This window comes from Cyclopterus lumpus, chromosome 23 (genome assembly GCF_009769545.1).
Source record: "Cyclopterus lumpus isolate fCycLum1 chromosome 23, fCycLum1.pri, whole genome shotgun sequence".
Classification (NCBI taxonomy): domain Eukaryota; kingdom Metazoa; phylum Chordata; class Actinopteri; order Perciformes; family Cyclopteridae; genus Cyclopterus; species Cyclopterus lumpus.
In genome coordinates this window covers 13,304,282-13,330,140 of record NC_046988.1, presented here as the reverse complement: position 1 = coordinate 13,330,140, position 25,859 = coordinate 13,304,282, and the positions used below count along the sequence as shown (strand labels likewise).

Genomic DNA, 25,859 nt, shown 5'->3' with positions numbered 1-25,859 from the left:
TAGCCGACCGCTCAAACGTTCTTGTGGAACATTTTCGTGGTGAGTTGTATTCTTGGCCGTTTTAGATTTCCCTGGCCAACATATAGCAGATGAAGTTGAAAATGGCATACGCCCTTCTCTCGCTGCCCTTGTTTTCCATCAATCACTATCCAATGAAGACAATCATGCTTTTAATCATTTAAATATATGTCTGTTAAGTGACTATCTATCTGCAAATTAGACACACACGCAAGGAACTTGCATTTGCAATACTGAAAACTGGGTGTCTGTAGCGACGTGTTGAGGAAAAATCCCGAGTGACGACACTGTTTGGATCTCTGGGAAGTGAGATCCAAGGACATACCTGCAGTTACCACTAATGACCATAGGTGCCGCCAAAGAGAGCAACACTGTTGCACCTTCTCAAATGGAAATATCTTTGAGTTTTAAATTTGGGGGTTGGACAAAATAAATCATTTGAATATTGGGTATGGAACATTTTATGAACAAAATTATTCATCAAATAATCTAGAAAATAATCACCAGATTAATCTATATTGAAAATAATCACTACTTGCTGCCCTGAGTGATTGTTTTGTTGCATCGATGGGGAAATTTCATTTATTCCTGTCAACTAGTGTTTGATTTTGAGTTACTGTTGCCTGGAGTGTGCACAAGTATGAAAAGGGAATTGCTTTATGGTTGTAAATTCCAGCTGTTTTTACCAATATGTTCTCAGCTTGCTCCAAGGAGAAGAACAACTTTGATTTCAGACACAGAAAACTATAACAATGTGAGAGTACCTGCGTCCTGAAATACTTTTAGTCTGAATACCTTAAAAAATACCACAGTAGCGTATATAAAATAGATATTTCTTGCTATTTCAGTGTGGGGGACTTTCGGGAATAAAAAAAAAGTGTGTACATGGCACAAACGAGGTCCCAACCTAATGCTTTTAGTCCCATCATTACTCCCCCACCTTAACAAATCCTTACCACGCAATTAGGTTACACTTTAATTTCAGCGGCCTTGCAGAGTGGCTAATGCTCTTTGAGAGATCTATCAGAGGCTGTGGGTGTAGATGAGAGGCAAGGGTGAGGGAAAGCAGATTTCTCCAAGGTCTATAAGCTCCCTGATTTTGGCCATATAGAGGAAATAATGAGCCTCTTCACTGTTGTCTGAGCCCAACCCCGGACTTAAGTCCTCCCCCAACAAGCCTCCATTCACAAATGGTGTGTTTTGCATTTACATATACATACGATTTAAAGGAATCCTTCAGGTCTTCGGATTAGTCCACCACCCCCCTACCCACCCTTCCTCACTTCAAGATTTCTATTGGTCCTTTCCGCATCAGTGGCGCCTCACGATGAGCTTCCTTTGGACTCAAACAAGTTAGAAGTCTTTCATCGCGAAGTTGGAAGTCGCTCAGTCATTCATTTGTAACGTCATGCTTGTTGTTAATCTGCGCTCATTTAAAAAAAAAAAAAGAAAGCCTATTGATGTAAACGTAGTGTATATCAATATCATTTCCTTCAAAAGACACCTCTGCTCAGGAGACGTTGTTGCTCAACAAGTACACACAGCTGATAACGGACAAAACAACCCCCCCCCCCCCTCCCCGCACAAACGTCAGAAGGAAAAGATCAGATTTTATGAATCAGTGTTAGGTTTCAGTCGAGTTTCCCCCGCTTCCTGTAAACGGTTCTTGATCTGCCTCGCACCACCGTCATCACTTGAGTGGAGCGGACACATCTGTGTGAGGCACGGCTCCACAGGAGACTTCCGTCACCAGAAGATGTATGGAAATGTATCGGCTATGAATAAATACGCTCTCGACAACTTCCCCTTCATCCCCTCCCTCATTGCAACAGATGTTCCGGCTTGGTCGTGCTTTCTTCTCCCACGGTGCAACGTGGGTTTCACTCTTGTTTATTTATCCCTTTCGTTCGCGTACTTGTCTTTGAGTGGATGCGGAAACACTGGATGTGCACGCTAAGAAATGTGCGCGTACGTATGCGAAGACCCCGCTAGAAAGAGATTACTCAAGCCGCGGGGTTGCGTGACCCCATTGTAAACCTCGGGGCAGACCTCTGACCTTTTGAGAAGCGATGAAATGGAGGGAAACCTCCCATTTCCTTTACGCCCGGAGTTTGAAGGCTCTTCTGGTGCAGAGGAAGCATTGTTAATGAGCTCGAGAATGGATTTTTAATGAAACCACCACTTTGTTTGAAGATGTAAGAGTTGGGCAAAAAAAGAGCATACGCGAGAGCAGAAAACAGGTGTCAGGTGATGGAATAGGGGGATGATTTCATGTATTTAGTATAAAAGAGGTCAAAGTGTGTGTCTGTAGTCGTGTAACCGCCACGCCGACTTCCTATCGCACTCCAGATGTCTTTTCTGTTAAAAAGATCTCTTTGTCGGAATTTTTGAAATATTAGATACCTCGAGTTGACACTTTAACATGCTTACAGAGACGCACTCTCAGGCTCCATATGCTGTGATGTATAGTTCACTGTATAGATTTACGGACAGATTTACAGAGTTACAACAATGATTGCCTACACTTGTGTTTTTTTTCCTTTTTTGTCCTGCTCCAATGCCTTCGCATTCAGGTAAATGTTTAATTGTGCCATACTACATGCGCAACTGGTGATATATTAGGTGATCTTCCTTTTTAAAAAAAAATGTTTACAGCCGAATGGGTGATGGAAAAGTCCAGAGTTGCACAGTTATCTCTGTAACTAATGTGCCTCGTCCTTGTTGCAATAATATAACTCATCCATGTGCTGAAGCTGTCTTTGCGTTCGCCTGCTCAATAAGCAGCTTTTAAGGCCTTTGGGTCAGCAGTCTACAACCTCACACATTGAAATGCTGCTCTGTCATAACACCCTCTCCTTGCTACTGTTCTTCCTCTGTCCCTCCGCCCGTCTTTCCTGACTGTCTCCCACCGTTTCCTCATCCGTTCTTCCTGGACGTGTCATCTGCTGACTAAGGGTTTTCCTGTTTGACCTCCCGTAACATCGAGTAGGAGGTTGTGTTGAACAGGAAGTGAATAGGAAGGGGTATAAAGGAAGTGATGGTCTGTTTCTACCTTGAACTTTGTGTGTCATTTAATCGAAACGGCGTTTAGTTATCCTGTTCTGGCGGTGGCAATGGCCTCCGGGACATTGAGTCAGTTAGGATGTGAGCGGGTCCCGACTTTTAGGCGTGTGCTACAGTAGAGAAGGGGAAAGGTTGAAGGGCGGTGTGTTATCCAGGGCGTGGACGGTTCCGATGTTCTCTATAAAACAGACATCTGGGGTCCTGTTACCGTAATCATTTTCTCCAATAAACACACACACACGCACACACACACACAGGACATTAACAGTCCTTCCAATAGCCCGAGATGAAGATACACCATCATATCAGTAACAGCACATTGACACTGGCTACACACACCGACCTGTTTGACGCCTATCCCCTATCCGCTGTGTCCTCATAAGCAGGGTGTCTCGTGTCCCCTTCTATTTTTACCGGCAGGCGGTGAAAGCCTCTGGAAGCTCCTCGTCAATGGGCGTCTCATTCCAGCGCCAACGGCGTGTCACCATTTATTAAGTCGTCATTACTCAGGGCCACTCCATCTGCCGGGGTGCCGAGGGGGGTGTCGTAAATAGATCAGGCAAAGGATAGGTCGGACTGTTGCTGCACTCCCTAAAGGGCAGGCCGTAAAGGCGCGTTCCAGCACATCTCACTCCGCCGGTGAAGATCTTACGCAGGTAGCCAGGCTGCCATTAGTTTGGCTAATGCAGATAAATGGGAGGGAGGTGGCTGATCAGGGCTGAGGGAGCGGCAGAGGTCGATTGGAGAGAGGCTTAGTGCCAGAGGAGAATACTTTTCATGTGTCTGTCAACACATCTTTTTGTTTTGGGTAAACAGCTAAAAAGGCTATTTGGACTAAAGGGGCGATGAGAGAAGAGGACGCGGGCTCCATGGTTGTGGAAGTGAATGCACAATGGAAGACACGCATGCATGTTGGCACTCATCGAGATTCATTCAAAACCCACTTAAACAAATAAAGGGTCAACATGACTCATATTACACCTTTGGGCTTGTTTAATAGATTTAGCCATGTATTTCTATAAATGTTGACAAAAATGTACGCATTGAGTCTCAATTGCTGAGATCTGGGAAATATGGTGACATGGCAGTAAAACGAGCAGATGGATCGTAGACTGTAAAAAAACCACTTTATTTGGAAGTCAGCCCAAACAAAATGCTCCTGAAATGCCAGTATAATTTGTCACTTCATAGCAAAACTGCGTTCCCATAACTACGGTTAGTACATTAGGTCTAAGTTGAAACAGGGTAAATGGTCTATAAACTGTGATGAATATTTTATACGGACCGTTTGGATGTTCATCCTACCGTTCTCTTCTAAATGACTTTGGCTAAGACTTTTCGAAGTTATTATCAATAGGATTGATGGCCAAAATTAAGATCCAAGTTCTAATGAACTGGTGTCGGCTTTTGAGGACATGAAACTTTTCCAGAAATATTTCGGACACCAACATCCCCGTCTAAAAATAATACAAAGTCTGTTGCTATTATATACAACACACACACACACACACACACACACACACACACACACACACACACACACACACACACACACACATACTTGTCTTCCTCCTTTGTGGGGCCTGAACTTATTTTACCCAATTGTGGGGCCACACACACACACACACACACACACAGACACACACACAGACACGGATATGTCTTACAATGCAGCGACAATAGTTTCAAAACACAAAGCACCGGTGGGAGCGCTGGAATGATGAGGGCACCCTCACACACTCACCAGGCGCGCTACATCAGCTCGATTCTCGGGTTGTTTTCTTTTGCTGTCTTGAGGTGTGCGAGTTGACACATCAGTGCTTGTGTTTATCAAAGCTTTTATCACCTAACCCCTGCTATGTCCCCCCTCTGAGAGGAAGCAGGAGGTGCCCACTCACACACAAACACCTGCGCGGGCTAGCGGGGGTTAAGAAGGAGAAGGGGGGGTGGTGGGGGGGTTGCCCTGTTGATGTAAAATGACTTAACCAGATACAGGATCCGTCTCAGACTACACAGGTTAACTACCAGCATGTGTTCTCCTCAACCGGCGGATTTCATCTGGTCAAAGTAAAAAAAAAACACACTCAATGGCTTTTTTACTCTCTGTGGGAAAATCAGGACTTGTAATTTATGTGCAACACGTCCTCATAAAACTCATAAAATATGTCAATTCTGAACTCAAAAGAACAGCGACAGGCCTTTCTAAGCAATCTTCCGTATAATCGACTTTGTCGAAGCAGGACTTTATGGCTATTAGAGAAATTAAAAAACTCTTGTTCTGTCTCGCCTGGCAGTGATTTATTTCTCTTAACTTTTCGCAGGACTGTGACTGTTTTCCTTCATCCGTGTCAACAAGTTCCGATTCTTACTAAAATCCCAAACGCACCGGTCATAACTATGATCCTCAGTGCTCAAGAGATGATGCGGAAGATCGTTCATTTGGCCTTTCTCACGTTCAGCAATCCAACTGTAAAGACTGTATGTTGTCTGTGTTTTTCCTGAAGAAATCTTGAAATAATCACACATAATGACCCAGCTGCAGGCAATAAAGTGGGCAGATGGTGAAAAAGCTGCAACATGTATACATTCCTCCAAATTCGAGAAAATTCGAAAAAGATGTCCATTGTGATTCCCAAACAAAGTCAGTGTCAACATTTTATTTCAACATGAATGTGTGGCCCTTAAAAAAAGTGCTCGTTTTGTAAAAAGTTTAACATCTAAAGAACAATGGCCACATGGGGGGGGGGACTTTACTGAGGAAGACTGTCACATACGATGCAGGACAGCTAGTATTTGGGCTTTGTGGTGAGAATTATTGTTGTCCCAGATCAACAAAAAAAAGATAATTTTCAACAAGCAAAAAATGTGTAAAAACAGAAGAATGGCTCCCGTAACTTCAGGGATACGAGATCCTGCAGATCTTTGTGACGTTGACACGTCGCCTTATTAAATTAGATGTATTGACTTTTGCCTGACAACGTACAGGGGACCTGCAAAACAACTGACGGGCAATAAAACCAGCGAATGCCTTGTTTATGGTTCAAGGAATTTGTGAGATAACAGCAGAAAGGAAATAAACAAACTGATGATTGACAAAAAAAAATATAGCAAAAAGTAGGGAAGAGAAAACACTATAACAACCTAACCATCCACTATGCTTCCTATCCACTACACTGGTTTCATCGTTGCTCTCGAGCCATCCTGCCCCCCTCTCTCTCCCTCTCACCAGCACTCCCCTTCTCTCTCTCTCTCTCTCTCTCTCAGCTGCTCTCCCTCCCCTCCCCTCTCTTCCCGTGGATGGTTTAGCGCTCTCTCTCTCTCTCTCTCTCTCGCAGTCTGTTAGAGCCGCACACAAGGATTAGAGGGTTGCTGTGAGTGTCTGCTCAAAGAGAAGAAGCCAGAAAGACAGAAAGAGATAAGAAAAAGAAAGAAAAGATCTCCAGAAAAGGACAGCCTTACTATTGTGGATAAGTGATCTGATTTACCTTCACCCAGGCTCTACCTCTCATCTCACGCCAAGCTGAAGCCCTGCTGAGCCTTCACCTGGGGAGGGGGGGGAGAACAGATAAGCCAAGGGACTGTATAGGCTGGACCTCCACACGGGGAGCCATGTGAGTGGCACCCCTCCACCCACTTCACACTACAGAAGTCCCCCCCCGCTGTCTGCTCTCTAAGCTGGGGAGCACAACCAGGAGCGTTTCTGCCTCCCTGGAGCCCTCCGCTGTCAGAGCTCGCGTGGAGGAAGTCTCCAGGCTCGGCGGACCACAAACGGGGAGACACTCATCTCTGTGCACTGGTTCGGGGGTGTGAGTGCCCCCTGGTCTGGAGGCCAGCCGGCAGCACTCCACAGCACCATGGATTACCTGTTTGGGATTGTAATGCTGCTGTGCGGGGCGGTGCAGCTGGGAAGAGGTGTTGAGCCCAAGCACAACGTACCCAGGCTAAAGCTGTCATACAAGGGTAAGCCCATTCTCCGATCTCCCCTGTCTCCAGGATATATATATATATATATATATATATATATATATATATATATATATATATATATATATATATATATGGGACCGCGGTAGTTGCTGGTGCTTTTAACGTGGCTTGTCTAGTCTATTTTTCTTGTCCGTGTGTGCTCTTTCGTGCTTTTCTTTTCATCCATTCTTTCTTACGTTGAATATGCCTTTTTTTTTTCCTCTCCTCTATTTCTGTGAATCTATTTCTGCCTCTGTGTCTCTCGCTCTTTCACTCTTTCTCCCTCTTGGTCAGCACACAGCATCTAACTCTCTGGTTACCCGTCTTTATTCCTCCTCTCTCCCATTAACTCACTCCTTCCTTCCCCCTGTCTGTCTCTCAGAACCCTCTGTGCTGCTTACAAATGGTCAGATTGGTTCCACATGCTGAAGAAATGCTCTTGCCTGGAGTTAAATGTATATATTGGCCCCCGTTCCAATTTTCCCCTTGTGCTGTCCGCTTATGCTCGTACTGTGCGCCCCCTGTTAAGTGCTCCAAACAGGCACCGGAGCCTCGGTTTTAATGGCTTCTGTCCCAAAAACTCTTGCTTTCGGTCATGACACAGAGCCTTTTCTTTAAGGGGCCACGACTTCTCATTACTGCGTCCTAAATGGATCCAACAGTTGTAGAGTTTTGTGTAAATGGAAAACTATACATGCATGTTGATTTAATGCGTGTGCTTGAAATGATCTATGTGCAGCAGACTGTGTTGGGAGAGAATCGAGTGGGAGTTTGGTGCGTCTTTTCTTTTTTTTTTTTATATTGCGCACGTGTAAGTTCTTGACGTACACAGCAAACATGTTATTCTCTCTCCTTCTGTGTTATTTTGAGGGGAGACTGCGGAGCGCCGGCTCTTCCTCTCCTCCTCCTCCTCCTCCCTCTCTCTCTCTCTCTCTCTCTCTCTCTCTCTCTCTCTCTCTCTCTCTCTCTGTCTCGTCTCCTTTCTCTCACACCCTACACTAAATCAGGCTCTTTGTAATAGCAGACTTTTTCATCTCAGCTAGAAATAACTGGCAACATTTTTAGCATATTTTTGTGCTTTTTAATGTCAGTCAGGGAGGCTATTGTGGTTCTTTGTCCTTAAACATGACCGAAAGTATATGGCTGGGAGCTCGGTCTCTCGATTTCTTTATTTTAGTCCCGTTTCGCTCGTAAAAAAAATAAAGCCCTCTGTAAATGTATGATCGTGCCCATTTGCCGTTGTTTAGCAGCGTCCACCTGTGCGTTTGACTCTCGCCCCAAAAGCTTGGGCTCCTCAGATCATTTCAATCTACGTCGAGGAAAAATGTCACGTCACGAAGGAGGCGAATGTGATGTTTGTCGCTCTCCTTCATTGTCTATCTTTAGCCGAGATGCTTTGCTGGAACTTGTGTTTAGAGGCCTGCTATATGACATGCTTTACTCTTTAGATCGAGTGCACGTTGTAATTTTGGTGTTTGCTGTTTTCCTTCATCACCCTTTTCAACTTGCAAGCATGCAACCTTTGCATTTGACCAAAAAGTGTGCCTGGCATTTCATTTCGCGATGACATGCATTTGCCGCACCTGAACCCAAATAAAACCTCAAATGAATCATAGTTGAACTTACCTGCTACGAGTCATACATCCCCTGGGCTCCATCGTGTCAGTTCACACGGAACGGAGCCTCTAGGCATGATGGGGTGGGGGGGAAAAAAGAAAAGTCATCCCTTCTTTGCACGTGCCATCTGTTTAGAGTATGTGAATATGGTTCCCTCCTGCCCCCTTTTTGTGATCCTCCTCACTGTTCGGTCTGACAAGTGAACATGTTGCCGACAACATCACCGGAAAAGAGATACAGTATGTCATCGAGCATCAAAGAGTAGCCTGTCATGATAGATGCACTTCAGTGGATGTACAATATCTTTTGCTAAAAGTGCACCAAAGCCTGGTTGTTTATATGTGTGTGTGTGTGTGTGTGTGTGTGTGTGTGTGTGCGTGCGAATGTTCTTGCCACGTCTTGGTGTGAGGACTCAACACCCTCTCCTGTGATTTCCCTTAGACTGTAAATGGTGTCTCGTGTGTGTGACTTTGTGTGTGTTTTAGCCAAGGCAAAAAAATGTGTCAGGTCTGGCATGCGCCCTTATAATTAGACACCTGGTTTGCGCGTGTGTGTGTGTGTGTGTGTGTGTGTGTGCCCACGCACACATGCGCAAGCTTCTTAGCTGAAAGTCGTACCGACACCACGTAAAAAAAAAAAACGCTGCGACATCATCTTTGACGCGACAATATCGGCACTTTGTCAAATGACCACGTCATGGTTTTTGTGGGCCGCCATTAACGCTCAGCGGGCTTATTTTCAATGTCGGGGGTTTGTGCAGGATGAGCGCGACAATGCAGACTTCTTTCTGTTTCACCTCCACCTTCCGGTATCGGCCCAGTACGCTTGGAACCTCAATCGAGGCGGTGTACCACCAGGTACTATTCACGTCTTCTGCCAATGGAAAACCCCCCCCTAAAAAAGACTTTTGTGTCCCTGCTAGCCAGTGAGTGCGCTTGTGTCTGCAGCCCACAGGTGTTTGACGCCTCTCTTGATGCCTGTCAGGGGACAATTCTCGGGTTAACGCCCACGATGTGGCGGGTGTGGTGGGAGGAAGAGAGGGGTTGGAGGCATGGCGTGTGTGTGTGTGTGTGTGTGTGTGTGTGTGTGTGTGTGTGTGTGTGACGGTTCGAAGGGGAGGAGATCCACTTTTAATGAAGGAAAAGCTGGCAGACGTACAGTAGACGACGCAGAAGGAATGGGAGGCTGGTCGTTAAATGAAGTGTCACTCATCCCCTCTGCCTCCACGGAGCCCGGCATAGTAATTAAGTCACATAAACGACAAGGAGGAATCCTCCCGGGATGGACAGTCAAAAAACTGCGCAGGGCCTTTTGAGTGGTGACGATCACGTGAGCAGAAGAATGAAAGGAGTAGGACACTCACCAGAAGAAGCCTGGGATTTGGGCAGTCGGATGCGAGCCGGGGGGTTCGCGTGAAAGCATTCTCAAATGAGTGCTGATGACGCGCCTCCGGGGACCGATCGTCGTCTGCTGGAAAGGACAGGCGAACGGCTGCAGAGCGAGCAGGTTTTGAGAGGGAGAACGACGGAGAAATGGAGGCCGCTAGATACAATTACCTCTCGTGGGACGGCTGGCGCAGCAAGTGCAGAGTAAATGATTTCCCAGTGGGGTCAGTTAGACATCTCTCAGCTAAAAGGATCTGGCTTCACGGGGGACGGAACTACGATCACACCAGTTAATGATTTTCTCTTCTCCTTGAGACTAGAATAGGTCTTGCCAACTTGACTATAGGAACACTAAGGGTGACACTGGAGTCCCAGTTAAAATAAAGAGTGTATCGAGTTACAACGAAAGCCGACTTGTTGGAACAACTGATAGAAACCAGAGTTGTGTTGTAATATTAAGGAGGTGTTGGGGGGGGTGGGGGAATGGGAACACAATTTATTGAAAGTGAATCAAAATAACCCAGAGTTGCCAAGCAAAATGCAAGAAACCATCTAAAAATACGAGTGTTTTTTATGTTGCACGACCACACGTACCACCACTGCTACGCTTCCACAAACACAAGCGAGCACATGGATTGAAAAGGACGAGACGATGACACACTCCCATTGATCAATCCGTGCCCGCACACAATCGCATTCCTGAACACAATCCATCTACAGTACCTCCCACACTCTAAGTAACCCTCAGGAGGAACACTGACCCCTAAAGGTCAATCGATGCATTTCACAGCACGAAGTGAAACGCATGAAAACTGCAAAAAAAAATAAAATAAAATGACCCTATTGTGATCCCTTAAAAAGGAGCCAGCGGGGCGGCACGTTAACATTTTAAAAGGCCTCGTCAAACAACCAGATAATTACCCTCGCCGTGGGTAATTATGGAGCCTACTGTATGACCTCTTAATGCCATCGCAGCGGGCCCCACGATGGCTGCATGGGTGGAACTCTCGCAGGAAAAGCTGCAGCGGGACTGAGACGGAGACGGGCGATCTGGAATCGGGCTTACGAACCTTCAAAATAGACACCGCACTCAACGCAGTCTGGATCTCAGCCCCATAATAAGCCCGTCTGCGTGAGCGTGTCCGGCGAGTGTGTGTGTGTGTGTGTGTGTGTGTGTGTGTGTGTGGGCGTGCGTGCCTGCCTATACAAATACAGACTGCCGGTGGGTGTTTGCATGTGTGTGTTGCTTTATCAGTGGATGTTGTCTTGGAGTGGAGTCTCTCTCTCTCTCTCTCTCTCGCTCTCCATTTCCCTTCTGTTGCATCTGTCCATTCTGCAGGGCTGGGGTTGAGAGCGGATGTAGATAATTATAAGGTGTTCTCCCAAAGCGCCAACTTTGGAGACTTTGGCGTCTTCCTCCAGCTTCCTTTCTCTCTCTCTCTCTCTCTCTCTCTCGCTCTCTCTCGCTCTCTCTCCGCCTTTCTCAGCGTTCTTCTCTCCCCTCCTCCTTCTCCTTCTCGAGGAACCACAACACCGCAGACCCTAAGTACAATCTTCATCGAGGCTGTGTGTCTCTGTGTGTGTGTTTCTGTGTGTGTGTGTGTGTGTGTGTGTATGTGTGTGTGTCTCCTTCCCCCGTCTCTTTGATTGCAGCTCGGTTGATACATATCGTTTTGGCTATCCTTCTTTTCAACTCTCACACACACACACACACACACACACACACACACACACACACCGAACCACCCTCATCCTGGCTCCCACACAGCCACATTCCAATTGTGTAAACCAATGTTTTGCAGCGGCTTGCTTTTCCAGTCGTGCCCCCCCCCCCCCCCCCCCCCCACCACCCTCCTCTGTTGCATCCGGAAACATTTCCCTACACTGACTCACACACCTGACCGCAAGTCCACAAGTTGAAAGATGGTGCAATTAAGTGCGTGTACGTGTTGACACATTGGCCCCCACAGTTTGTACAATGACACGACGCGACACAAAAAGCCATTCATCAAGTCACGGAGAAATCCGTCACTTGTTTCCTTCAAATAAATACAGGCAGAGCGCGATGATGTCGGTTGTCATGGATTGTTTATCTCGTTGCATGTAATTTAAAGTGATGCTGCAGATGGGAGGAGCGATTAACACGTGTTATCGTTACCACATGTTGAATATAGGCGGGTGTGATTTGTGAGTTTTATGACCCTTTCGATTGCATGTCTGTAGTTTGCTTTCCGAGTCCCGTGTGTGTGTGTGCGTGTGTGTGTGTGCGTGTTGGAATTTCATGCATTTCCCCAGTGTTATTCAAAAATGTTCCCTAATTAGGGTTCTAATTTCTTTGAACATTTTTATTTAAACCCGACTGATTATCCCCAAAAAAACAATCTGGGATGCGTGCTCTCAGGCCACAATAGGAGGCACAGTGCGCCGCGTGTTCGCTGAAAGATTAACCAGCGTGCATTGTGTGCGTTCGGTGTACATTTTTGTTTCCGTCTGTGTGTGTGTGTGTGTGTGTGTGTGTGTGCACAAGCGCCGCATGGACATGCACACGGGGAAAAATACCCTGCGCCCTTTTGCATCTGTGTTTGGGATGTGGGCTTGGGTTACATCGCGGTGCAGATTGTATGAATGGGTCCCGCCACCTGCTAAGTCTTGTCAGTCAGATGGAGAAAGGGTGCACCATTCAATCCCGACAGCAGAGTCGTGTTACAAATGAGGGGGACATCTCCGCGGACAGACAGACTGAAGGACCGATGGGCGACAGACGCAGACAAAGAGACGGGAGGCGCGGACATGTTTAACTGAGTTGGGTGAAAGTAGAGCGTGTCAGATCGATGCTGTTAAGGATGTGCCGTGATATTAAATATAATAGCCACTGTTAGCGGTTTTTAATCCAACTCTACCACTCATTTGTTTTAATATCACAATTGAAATTTAACTGCAAAATACGAGCCCTTTTTTTTAAACATTTTTAGTGCCATTCTTCTTTCCCTTTTCACATTATTATTGTTCCTCTTTCTGTCCAGGAGCAACATGAGATCATAATTACCACATTGTGAAAGTGCAAATGTGGTTTTCCACGCCGCACTCATTCATTTATGAGTCCTTTTATTTGTTACTACTTAAATAATAGTGTGCAGAGCTGCACTGTGCATCTGTGCCGGTGTATATTTTTGTCTTGGGGTGTCTCTGTCACATGGACGTGTTTGCCACATTCAGATCTGTAGCCTTTTGCCTCATTAATTTCTAATAATGTGCAGAGCTGACATTCAGCCACACGGTACACAGCTGACAGGCTGCACTAACAGGCAGTGGCTCCAGACGTGACCACGCTAACCGCAGCCCGGTTCCTCTCGAAGTCCATCCATCAAACTGCCTCACGATTGCACAGCTCTGTAGAGGAGTGATGCGCGTGCGTGCGTGTGTGTGTGTGTGTGTGTGTGTGTGACCGTATTTGCATACAAAAGTGACGTCTCTACATTCGCCTTTGTGGGTTTTCCCCTAGTAAAGTAAAAAGAACCAAAGAGGCTGAGCAGCCCGGTTGATAACCGTACTGGTGTGTGAGCGGGTTTCTGCGGCACCGCCTGGCCAGGCCTCTAGCCGTCTGTGGTCACATCGCTGGTGGAAAACCGCTCTCCGTGGTTCCAGCCGGAGACACACGCACACACACACACTAATGAAACGGTTCCACATTCAACCGCTTTTGTTTTTACGCGCGCGCGTGTGTGTGTGTGTGTGTGTGTGTGTGTGCGTTCTCTTTTCATCCTCATGGGCTCATGTTTCTGCCTTTTTTGTTTGCTTTAGTCGCCATCCTTTCATTCGTCGCGTCGCCTCCTCTGCTTCTCCTCTCCCGTCCACTCGTCTGGTATACACACACACACCGTGCCCTCTCGGACACTTCCTCCCTAGCGTTGTTTGGGGGATGAGAAAGATGAACGCTGCTGTATGGTGAAATTGAACACACACTTTAGCTACTCGTATAGATTCTTGTGGTTTGGGATGTGGTCACGTTGTCCTCGTTAATCCCTCAGATACATATTCTACACACTCACTTTCACGGGACATAGTATTAAAATGTCCCATAAGATACAGTACATGACTACATGAATTATGGCTGTGTGTCACATTTGTGTGTTTATAATCCCAGTGTGTAAGAATATAAAATTATGTTCCTTCCTCAACTGAAACGGCGTGTCGCGGAACCGGAAAAAAAGTAATATCATGACGGCTTAAATAGCAAACCTGACGTATTTAATCAATCGACACACACACACACACACACACACACACTCGGTTGGATTAAAACACGCTCTCCTTAATCACACGGGGGTCACGGCGCTGCGTGCACGGGAGCGCATTTCCTGTCAGAGATGTCACTCAGCTGCACGCGAATGAGAAAATCCATCGACCCGGGTTGTGTTGTACAGACGGTCACCATGGAAACCAACCGACACCTGCTTCTGTGCTTAGAAAGAGAGAGAGAAAGGGAGGTGAACTTTTGAAGGCGTGTGTGGATATCCTTGAGCTTAGGATAATATTTGAACACTTTGTTAAGCAAAGCTCGCGGCAAATTTCCACGGGGCGGCCGCCACCTGTGTTTTAGTAGCCGTGGCCATCGTGAGAGTGGGGTGGGGGATTGGGGGGGGGGGGGGGGGGAAAGAAAAGCATTCGAAGGACAGAGAGACTGCCACGCCAAACCAAAACCCACTGTGAGATATCGCAGTACTGTGTGTCTTTGCTTTTATGGAGCTGTAGCCTTGTATTTGAAAGATAAACATGTGTAATTCTATGCTCCAGTTCCTTTTGAGCTGCCATTTTCTTTTCAAACTACCCCCCCCCCCCCCCCTCCATGCCTGTCAATGGAGTAGCTTTGCAGTAATAACCAGATTTACGCGCTCTGACAAACCACAGAAACACACCAGTCGTGTCAAAGTCAAAGTTATATTATAGTCCTTTTGCCAAGAAAAGCGGCGTCAACCAACAGGAAATGAATAAGTAAAATGTCTTTCACTTGTCAAAAAAAAAAAAACCAAAAAGCCTCCACTGTATATACGTGTGCACAAGAGAGAGACACTTGAACGGTGTCCAATGTGTTGCATTAGTTTAATGGAATATTTACCCATCTGTTGAATCTCAGTCAAGTGTTTTCCCTCTGTCGGGCTTTTTATGTTTAATGTCACTCAAACACGACACTCGCACAGCGGCGCGCGCGCACGTTTTCAGATAAACATCATTTAATGCCCCGTCGCCTTTTCTTTTCATGCCGTTTTCATTATTCCGCTATTGCGTGGCATGTAGGCGTCTGAAGCGCCTGCCTGTTTGGAGAATGGGGGAGTGGAGAGTACTCCACAGACAATTGCACTTGAATTTTGAATGTACCCCCCACCCCCCACCCCACACAGACACACACACACACACACCCCTTTTTAAGACAAGAGCCAGGTTATTTTCCATAATGGCGTATAACAAAGGGACACATGATAATGTATTTAAATTACTTGCTTGTATTTGCCAGTTTCAAGGGGTGTCCTTGAATATACGTGTGTTTGTGCATGGAGCGTTATATAAGAAAAATAATATAACCTCAGTCTAGTAAGTGTCCGTAGTTTAGGATATAACCGTAATATTAATACTTAACTATATCTCTGGATGCATGCAGGTGTGTGTGTGTGTGTGTGTGTGTGTTTTGCATGTCAAATCTGTGCCTGGATGTGCGCTGTATACTTTGAGATGTGTAAAAGACAGAATGTGTGAGTGAAAAAGAGCAGACGGAGCATGTGTGCGTTGGAATGGGGACTGAGCGGAGTGTGTGTGTGTCGCCGTGTGTATGCGTGTGTGAGTGGAGTATGTGTGTGTTTCGGCATCTCTGCGTATCCAGGGGCTAGAATAAGCACACAAGACTGTGTGTGGTGTGTGTGTGTGTGTGTGTGTGTGTGTGGGGGGGTGGGGACACGTGAGTGCACGCATGCATGAGACGAGGTGTGTTTCAATGTGTCTGTGTGTCAAGTGTGTGTGTGTGTGTGTGTGTTTGTGTGTGTTGGGGGGGGGTCCGGGGAGTGTGTTAGAGGTGGAAGCTGCTGAGTGCGCTTCACTGTTCATACAAGTTCATGCTGCATAAGCAGAAATACTGATTGGATTACAACTTCAACTTCGTGGAAGTACGTCTGCGTGCGTGTGTGTGTGTCCAGGAAGAATTGATGCGGCGTAAACATTTAGGTCAATATTAATATATTCATGTCACTTCAAGGTTGTGTACTCGCGTGCGTGTGTGCGTGCGTGTGTGTGTGTGTGTGTGTAATGTTATTCTGTGCCGGTCTTCTGCATGGTTACTGTATTTTGTATGAGCCGTGGTGCGCGCCCTGTATCTGCCCATGCTCCCATTTCCAAGCGAGCGTGTCTGTGTTTGGGTTAGAGGTCCGTGTGGTGCTCACGCCCAGTTCCTCCAGTTCTCCAAACCACAGCAGATCCCAGCTGAGATAAAGCCTCCCTGTGTGCGTTTGTCAGAGATCGCAACGTGTTGAAATGTGTGTGTTATTCTTGCTTCGGCCCATCTGGGGGGGAAACCTTTCGTGACGGTCTGTTTTGTAGCTGGGGTTCAGCTGCAGCCGAGATGGCAGCGAAGAGAAGGAGAGAAAAGTCTTTTTTCCTTTATGAGCTATTGTTATTTGTCTCTTTTACCTTGCACCTCTTATGTGTGCCATTCTTTTTATTTTCTCTTTATTTTTGTTTCATTACATTCCAATAGTGGTGGCTACCTTGGCTCTCTCCATTTCTTTTTTCTTTCCTTTCCATCATAGCCTGAAATACAAGAGGACCTCCTCTGGCGTGCTGTCTGCTGGAAAGCTCATTTCCTTTACTTCCCTCCTCTAACTCATTTCCCTGATCCTGCGATTTTTTTTGTGTACGATTGGCAAACTAGAGAATATACGAATAAGAGGCTATCTGATTGGCTGCCGCGCGCGTCAACCAAATGGCTCCGACGATGCTTCTCATCTTCAAAATGTGAACTCTCGGCGTCGTAATTTGAGGATTGTGTCGGGGCTTTTCTGTGTGTGTGTGTTTAAAAGTCAATGCCTGGATGTTGTGGCCAGCGTAGGAAATAAATATACCTACACACACACTCACACACACACACGCTCAACCCATCTGTGGTGCACTACGCATTCTCACACACACAGCCACAGACCTCCATTCATGCCCACCCACTCCATTCGCCTCCCAACTGACGCAGATGAGCTGCAACCGACTTTATTAGGTGACGACCACTCCCTCTCAAGAGTCCTCGTCCACCCCACTGGTACTCGAACACACACACACACACACACACACACACACACACACACACACACACACACACACGGTCGACACACCGCTTCCTCCATCTCCCCTTCCATTAATCCCTTCTTTTATGTAGACACAGATGTCCAAGATCTTACACACTGTGAGTGGGCGCAGATGGCTCCTATAGCAGCCCGTCAATCAGAGCCTTGTGGGGAGAGCAGGGAGATCACAATCCACAGGACTGGGTGTGCATGTGTGTTTATATATATAGTTATTCATACAGTACATATATATATATATGTGTGTATATATATGTGCATATATATATTTATATATATATATATTTATATATATATATATGTGTGTGTATATATATATATGCACATATATATGTATATATATATAAATATTTATATATATACATACATATATATATATATATATACATATATATAAATATATATATATACATATATATATACTTATATATATATACTTATATATGTATATATATGCACATATATATGTATATATATGCACATATATATACATATATATATGCATATATATATACATATATACATATATATAAATATATATATATATATACATATATATATATACATATATATATATATACTTATATATGTATATATATATGCACATATATATATATATATACATATATATGTGCATATATATATATACATATATACAAATATATATATGTATATACATGTATATACATATATATAAATATATATATGTATATACATGTATATACATATATATGTATATATATATATGCACATATATATATATATATATATATATACATATATATATATATATATACATATATATATGCATATATGTGTGTGTTTGTGTGCACATGTGGGCTATATTGTGTGCCATGTGTGTGTCCATGCAGTATGTTGACACTGATGAAGATGGATGATGCAGTTTGCCTGATATTTTTTAGAAGACTGTACCGGTGGTGAAAATATAAAGCACATGTTCCTGTATCCATCGCAGGAACCAGAGGCAGATGGTTAAGGGGTTAATTGTATTTAAATTAATTTCATTGTAACCCCAAATTGTTCTGTTACCTAAACAAAATGGGCTACTCTCGATTTGACAAATTGCACATTAATAGTGCGAGCTGCTTTTTAATGACATGCCTTGCTCCTAATTACAATTGTCCACAGAGAAAAGTAACTACCGAAGTGTATTTATATACATTATTATTGGTGGTGATGTTAATACATCATTTAATTAGGGTTCTATCATTTTGAATATTATTTAATTGATGGTTTGTACTACAAACGACTACGAAATGTTGTAAAATTGTAAAAAAAAGGGTATGTTACAATTTTTCAGATAAAAGGAAATACATACATATACTTGATTTACGGTTCTGTAAAACAAAGAAAAAAGCTTTTTAAAAGCTAGAGCGAGATCACGTTTGGTGTTTTGACTTGATAATTGACAAACGTGATTAATAAATCCTCTAAATGGCTTGCGTGTTAATTTTCTGCTGATCAAATGATTAACTAATTGCTTCCGTGCTATTATGAATGCACGCTGAATGAAGATAGATATTCTGGATCTTTCATGGATTCACTCCATGGATTTACTGGTTTGCACTGCAACCGCCTGTGACTGTTGAAATCTAGTTATGCTAATCATTGTAAAAATGATGAATGAATACAAATGAACTGATATATGCGCTGAGGCACATTGAGGTTCACTGGCCCCAAATTCAATCGGGGGGGGGGGGGGGGGGGGGTTCAACTTGGTCTCCGGAAGGGAGTGTGGTTATTTGTTAATGTAATAACAGAGTAGACGGAACTCACGGTGGTTAAATATGAACCCAGCGTCGGAGGTCTGGCCAGACGGCTGCATATTGTTAGTATAAACTTAATAAACACTCTGCACACCTGGATGGAACAGCCATGTGCAGTCACACACTCGTCAGTGTGGATTTACACAATGACCCGTTTACAGCTACATGTCACACACACACACACACACACACACACACACATACTTACCTACACACACACACGGTGTCTCCCCTGGCCTTGACTCCGTATGAATTATTCAACCAATCACACGGCTGAAAAGGCTGAACCGGATCCCTGATTGGGGCACGCTGTGCTCACTTGAAGTGTCTCACGCTATACCTGACTGACGTGCGTCCGTGTGTATGTACGTGTGTGTGTGCACGTGTGTGTGCACGTGTGTGTGTAAAAAGCAATTAAAGATAAAGTCGCTGATTTTCACGCGGGGCGTCTTGATTGTGGACGCGCTCACATTTCTTTCTTTGAGGCAAAGACAAAAACAAATATTGGAATTAAGTGCTCAATTTAGGAGACACTGGGGGTCACATATTTTAATAATGAATAATTGGAATTTTATACATTTTATACAACATTTTTTTGCCACACATCTTTACACCATATAGTGCAGACTTTTAGTTTATTAACTTCTCTCACTGCTGTGGGTGGACTGCACACACGTGGGATTTGTTCCCTCATTTTTCAAACTGTTATCTTTTAACCTTTTGTTTACCAACACTAACTCCTTCTCCTGTTTCCCCTTCCAGAGATGTTAGAGTCCAGTAACCTCGTCACTTTCAACGGCTTGGCCAACAGCTCGAGCTACGACGCTTTCCTATTGGACGAGGAGCGAGGGAGACTGCTGGTCGGAGCCGAGGACCACATCTTCTCATTCGACCTCGTCAACATCAACAGAGACCACAAACAGGTAACGTTCAAGACTCTTCTCTTCTCTCCGCATCCCTTCACTGTTCTACTCTTTCTCTTCCTGCTGCTCCCTCTGGAGTCCATTACACCACCTCTTTCTCCCCTCCTCCAGACAGGGCTGTCCATAATTCCATTACTCCACCTGGACTAGGTTAACAGGCTTTCTTTTTTCTTTTTTTTTATCAGATTCAGGCTGCTTTCTCAGACACACAAGACTGACATTGACTTGCCTGCAGGCTGCAGCGAGCTGGGCAGGGGAATGAAAGTGCTGAAAAATGCATAGTCAATGCAGAGAGAGAGAGAGAGAGAGCGAGAGAGAGAGAGAAAGAGAGAGAGAGAGAGAGAGAAAGAGAGAGAGAGAGAGAGAGTGTGTCTCCGTTTTTCTTTTTTGCCCTTGGCTCTGGTGTGTTTTTTTTTTTTTTGTTCTCCCTTTTTTTTCCAGCTATTTTTTTTCTGATCTTTGCATCATTATCAGATAAAGGCCCAAAAAGCAGTGATTAAGCACATTTAGGTGTAATTACCATGCAGAGTCACAAGAGAGAGAATCTCAGCTTGATACAGAGACGAGATAAAGTCTCGGAATAGAATTAGGAATTGTAATTGCGTGTGTGTGTGTGTGTGTGTGTTACATGGACATAATAATGCATGTACATGCATGTGCATACATTTCCTTTGTTTTTTTTACCACATCTGCGTGGCCACCAGCAAAAAAAAAAAAAACGAGCTCAATCGCCCCCGTTTTTTTTGAATATATAATGATTTGCTCACGCATGTACCTTTGTGCGCCCCATTTGTGTGTATAATTCATGTGACACCGGATAGACTCGCCTTAAGGACGGTACAACGCCATGATTTAGTTCATGGTGCGTCTTTTCCAAAAGTAGCAAACGACTGCTTTCGCTTCATATTTGAAGTGAAAAGTACAACCATATGCTCGGGATTTAAGCTGCAGAACGGAGTTTAACTTTTCACATGCCATAATTTGAACCAGAATTCATATTTAGACCATATACAAATGCCTGTATTGACACAGCAAATGCAATATAGAGGGTAATATTTCTATGTCTTCCTCCCATATGTAATTGATCAAATTTCACATAAATACAGCACATTTTTTATCTCAGTTATTCTCATGTTCAATTACATTTTAATGCAGTCTATCACTATACTGTTTTAAAGCAACTCTCAGGATGTGACCTGTGATAAATGGGGAAATAACGGCGTGAGTAACTTGTCAAAATAAAGCACGACCATATCCAAATTCATTCTCCTGGGATTACACAAATCTTGATTTCCGCTGATTTCTGGCACCGACTCACCGCCTTTCCCCCCTAGTTTCACATGCAAATGTCCGCACTCCTGAACCTCCGTCATAGTATGACTTTCTCTCCTTCGCAAACAGATTGCGTGGCCTGCCACCCCCTCGAAGCGGGATGAATGCAAGTGGGCCGGGAAAGACCTCGGGGTAAGTCCACGTTCATCATCGTTTGAGCTCTCCCCTTACAATTTGTATGCTTCTATCGTGACACCAATTATATGTCTGTCCTGCATCCATTGTAATTCTTCAAATTTCTCTGGAATGCCGCAATACAGCACGGGAGAAGTTGCCTGGATCAAGCCGCCCCTGTGCGATAGATTAAGTGATAGTACAGTACACCATGCTGTATCTTACCTCTGGCACACTATCCTCTCTATCGGCCATCCCCCACTGACGTACAGTTTAACGTCGAGAGTACCTCAGAGTTGTTTTAATGTGGGAGTGTATTGTTTGAGGCCGCGCGTTAGCTCACATGCGCGCGTTAGCTCACATGCGCGCGTTAGCTCACATGTGCACAAGTTCCCCGAACACGTACCGTATGCCCACCAGCTTTGTTTGTGTGCACAGCGGTGCTAGCGTGTGTTATCTCTGTGCTGCCGTTTGGTTAGGCCCTCTCCGTGTTGTATCTGATCTTAATTTCATGGCTGGATGAGTCCGGAGTGCAGCGGCTGCAGCGTTTAGGATTATCCAGAATTACGTAGTCATTTTTAAATCACAGAGCTTTTTTACTTGAGTCCAACTCACCCGCCCAGCTTTTTTTTTTGTGGGGATTTCTCGCAAAAACACAAAGCAACACTACACCTTCGCTCCCCTTTGCACCGTGGAAAAGGGAAGATTTCTGGCAGCGCACAAAATCACCCGAAACACAATGATGAGGTGTTCGCGTGCTGTGAAAATGTTTACCCTTCGAGAGAAAACGAGTGCAGCGAGGGGAGAGACCTTGATTAGGACATTAACCAAAGCATTCGGAGCACCCCAAAGTGATGCATTTCTCCAAAACCACAATTTACAGCCGCAGAACAAATGCAACAGCTGCCCTCCATCCAAAATGCCTCGCGGCTGTATCATTCTCCTTTGGCAGGACTAGTGTGTAACACGGCCCAGGTCGTTGCATTTGTTTCAGCCAACGAAAAGGGGTCCAGATACTGGATTCACAGTTTTATAGAACTGCCTCGTGTTATTTCTGAGTATTTTTCCAGATATTCCAGATATTAAAGGAAAGCTATCCTTCATTTCCAATGCATTTTTCCATATTAAATTAGAGACCTCACTATAATCTCAAAATGCTCACAACTCATATATATATATATATATATATATATATATATATATATATATATATATATATATATATATACACAAACCCACATGCAAATCTGTCCTTTTCTCCAACGGAAAAGTCATCATCAACACCCAGTCCAAATAGAGTCATTAGTTTGATCCAATAATGACTCATTTATCCTGTGCGGGTGTTGTGGTTTTCACATAATGACATGGTTTGTGATCGGGGGAAACCATTTTTTAACCTGGGGGCCCAACCGTTTGAGTGACTTGCATAACAAACGTCCGTCAGTGTTTATTGTGTAACTTACCTACCACGTAAGCTAATGAGTCTAACTCGAAGACAGCCACGTAAAATCCCAAACAGTCCTGACATTGGATTATAGGAGTTGGTGAAATGCGTATAATAGGGTTGTGAGAATGATGTGGGGGAACATGAGCTCCCGCTGTTCAACAGTCGAAAACACACAGAGGGTAAAGTCATTAAGTCACACAATCACAGACACACAGACTTGTAGGGTTGAGGTCAGCCACAAGAAATCATGGAAGTTTAGTCTGTGAACTAAGCAGTAGTGAAATGTTCTAATGCTGTTGGGTTAATGATAACATGCACAGTTTAAAGGTGTGGCTTGCTTGAATGAACCCCAGGTCAGTTAGAAAACTACTAGCAAGCTACGGTTTTGTACAAGTTAATATTTGATATTAGGTTTTCACAATATATAAATAGTTTTGGGGACGTTGAGTGAAAACATGCTTATTTGAGACACGAAGATTGATATCATTTCTGTGCGGTCAATTTGACGATGTAGCTGGTAGCCAGTTAGCTCAGCTAGCTTAGCGGAAAAGAAACGGGAAACCAGCTTCTCTGGCTCTGTCCCAAGTCAAGACATATATATATCTCATATATCTGGTTTATGTAATCATACGAAACCCAAAGTACAAAAAATGACCATTAGTGGTTTTACTGTGGGTTTTATATGCTTTTACTCTCATATCATTCTTTATACTAACATAAGCTAACAGGCCAGTTAGCCGATGCAGCGATAAAGCATACATTTTCAAAAATATCAAACTCTTTAGTAATTGCAGGAAATTAAGTTTTTTTTTTTTTTTTGGGGGGGGGGGAGTCTAAGCAGTGCGTAATCCCAGAGTTAATTTGGTTCTGTCATCACTCCAACCTGAACACAGTGAAGCCTCAAATCAGTTCACGTCTCATATACGAGGGACACAATCAAATCATAAAAACTGAAGTGTCTGTGAGGTCTAGAAGCCTGAAGAGATGCATGTGTCAAAGGGAGGAAGAGAGAGAGAGAGAACGGTAATTTGGCATGGGATTCGATGTGAGAGCTGCGTTTTCAAAACCCCCCCCCCCCCCCCAAAAAGGCAAACATCTACTTATTTGTCACGTGGATATTCAGCATGTATTCATAATAAGGCAAACTCCGGCCTAATCTCCGAACCACATGTACCCAAATCAACTCCTCCAGGCTGCTAATATCCCTCCTGCATTATCCGATCCTGTTGATTAGCACTCTGATAAACAGTCTCACACCACTGGGACTATCAACATGCGCTGGAGAGCCAACCTAAACACCCCCGGTAAATTCAAACATATGGATCATTAAAGATCCGAGTGCCTGATTTGACTTACAGGTGGGATTTTTCTTGAAGGATACTACGTTTCATAAGTCTCCAACTGGAAAGTCCCCGCTTTAAAGGGAATTCCAACAGAGCTTTTCTTTATTCTCCATCCTGCTTCCTATTAGTCTCTATTTTCAATTGAATCACCGCAGCACTTATTTTTTTTCTCTATTAAAAGTGCCAATGCTATTTTCATAAAGGATCAAACTTAATTCAAACTTTATGACATGGAGGGGTTTTTTTTATTTTGCAAATCAATGCTAACATGCAATCTATTTCATTAAAAACAAGTTTCACGTGGTTTATAAGGCTATATAATACACTGGAAGTATCACTATATAGACAGGGACAAGTATTGCAAACACAAAATGGATTAAAATCTCTTTGCCAGATGTATGAAATTGTACTTTTTTTTTCTCCAGAAGGAGTGTTCTAACTTCATCCGGGTCCTCCAACCTTTCAACCAGACCCACCTGTACATCTGTGGCACAGGAGCCTTCCACCCCATCTGTTCTTTTCTGGAAATGGGCAAGAGGGCAGAGGTAATACATCAATGTTGATTCACCAAATGCTCTTGTTTTTATTTCCTACATGTTTTAAACAGTTACATATATGGAAAAAAGGTCATTTAGAGCTCAGTTGGGCGTCCATTGACGAGTTCATGAAGTGTGACACGAGTGCAAACTAATGACCGCATGAATAATTGTTTTTTAGTGCACAGCAACTGCACTAAGTGCACGCTTTCGCACGCAAACACATGCACGCGTTTCTGTCCAGCGCAGCAGTAACCGTTCCCTTCATCGATTATCTTCTCATCGATGGTTTCCTTTGTAAGAAAGAAGTGCAAAAAAAAAAGCCTGTTGGAAATTTAAACAAGCGCTCCCCCTGCATAAAAGTTTAATCAGTCATCTTGATAAAGGTCTCCGGGTTAATCAATGCACCAGCATGGGTTCTGCAGTCCGACAATGGGGTGGGGGGGGGGATGTGTGTTTGCACCATGCCGGTTTTCAGTATAGAAGACCCCGCATGAGTTCACTTGAGTTTAAAGTAGTGTTGTCAGTCATTGATTTAAAGAAAACAGAGTAAGTTGGGTCTCCCTTTTGTGTATTTTCTTTTATTCTATTAAATTCTATTGAAGTCTGGGGGTGAGCTGTGCTTTTGCTGCATGATCCCTATTCTCCATTATTCCTTTTTTGTTTGTTTTTGTTGATCCGTAATCAAATCGCGTCTAAAGGCCGTGTCGCATCCCAAACGGTGTAATTTGAAACACGGGCTATAAATGTACCTTCAGCCCGGGCTTAATGTGGCTTTCACTGGCCTCGTTTTGAACTTTGACCCCCTTTCCACCACAGGAAAACATCTTTCGACTGGCCTCGCATTTCGAGAACGGCCGCGGGAAAAGCCCCTACGACCCCAAAATGCTCTCGGCCTCGCTTCTGATCGGTGAGTTTGATCTCCGCCTTGATTAGTTCCAGGAAGTACACATTCACTTCAGAAATGGTCATTTGTTCCTAACTACAATTT

The 25,859-nt window shown here is 44.3% G+C and overlaps 1 protein-coding gene across 1 annotated transcript in view; it reads left to right on the top strand.

Moving 5' to 3' along the window:
* Positions 1-6,935: 6,935 nt before the first annotated feature.
* sema3aa (sema domain, immunoglobulin domain (Ig), short basic domain, secreted, (semaphorin) 3Aa) overlaps positions 6,936-25,859 on the top strand; it is a 29,387-nt gene continuing 10,463 nt past the window's right edge. The window contains exons 1-5 of the mRNA XM_034526127.1: positions 6,936-7,041; positions 19,936-20,096; positions 21,498-21,560; positions 24,758-24,877; positions 25,688-25,778. Of these exons, the coding sequence (XP_034382018.1) occupies positions 6,936-7,041; positions 19,936-20,096; positions 21,498-21,560; positions 24,758-24,877; positions 25,688-25,778 (541 nt within the window). The remainder of the gene's footprint in view (positions 7,042-19,935; positions 20,097-21,497; positions 21,561-24,757; positions 24,878-25,687; positions 25,779-25,859) is intronic.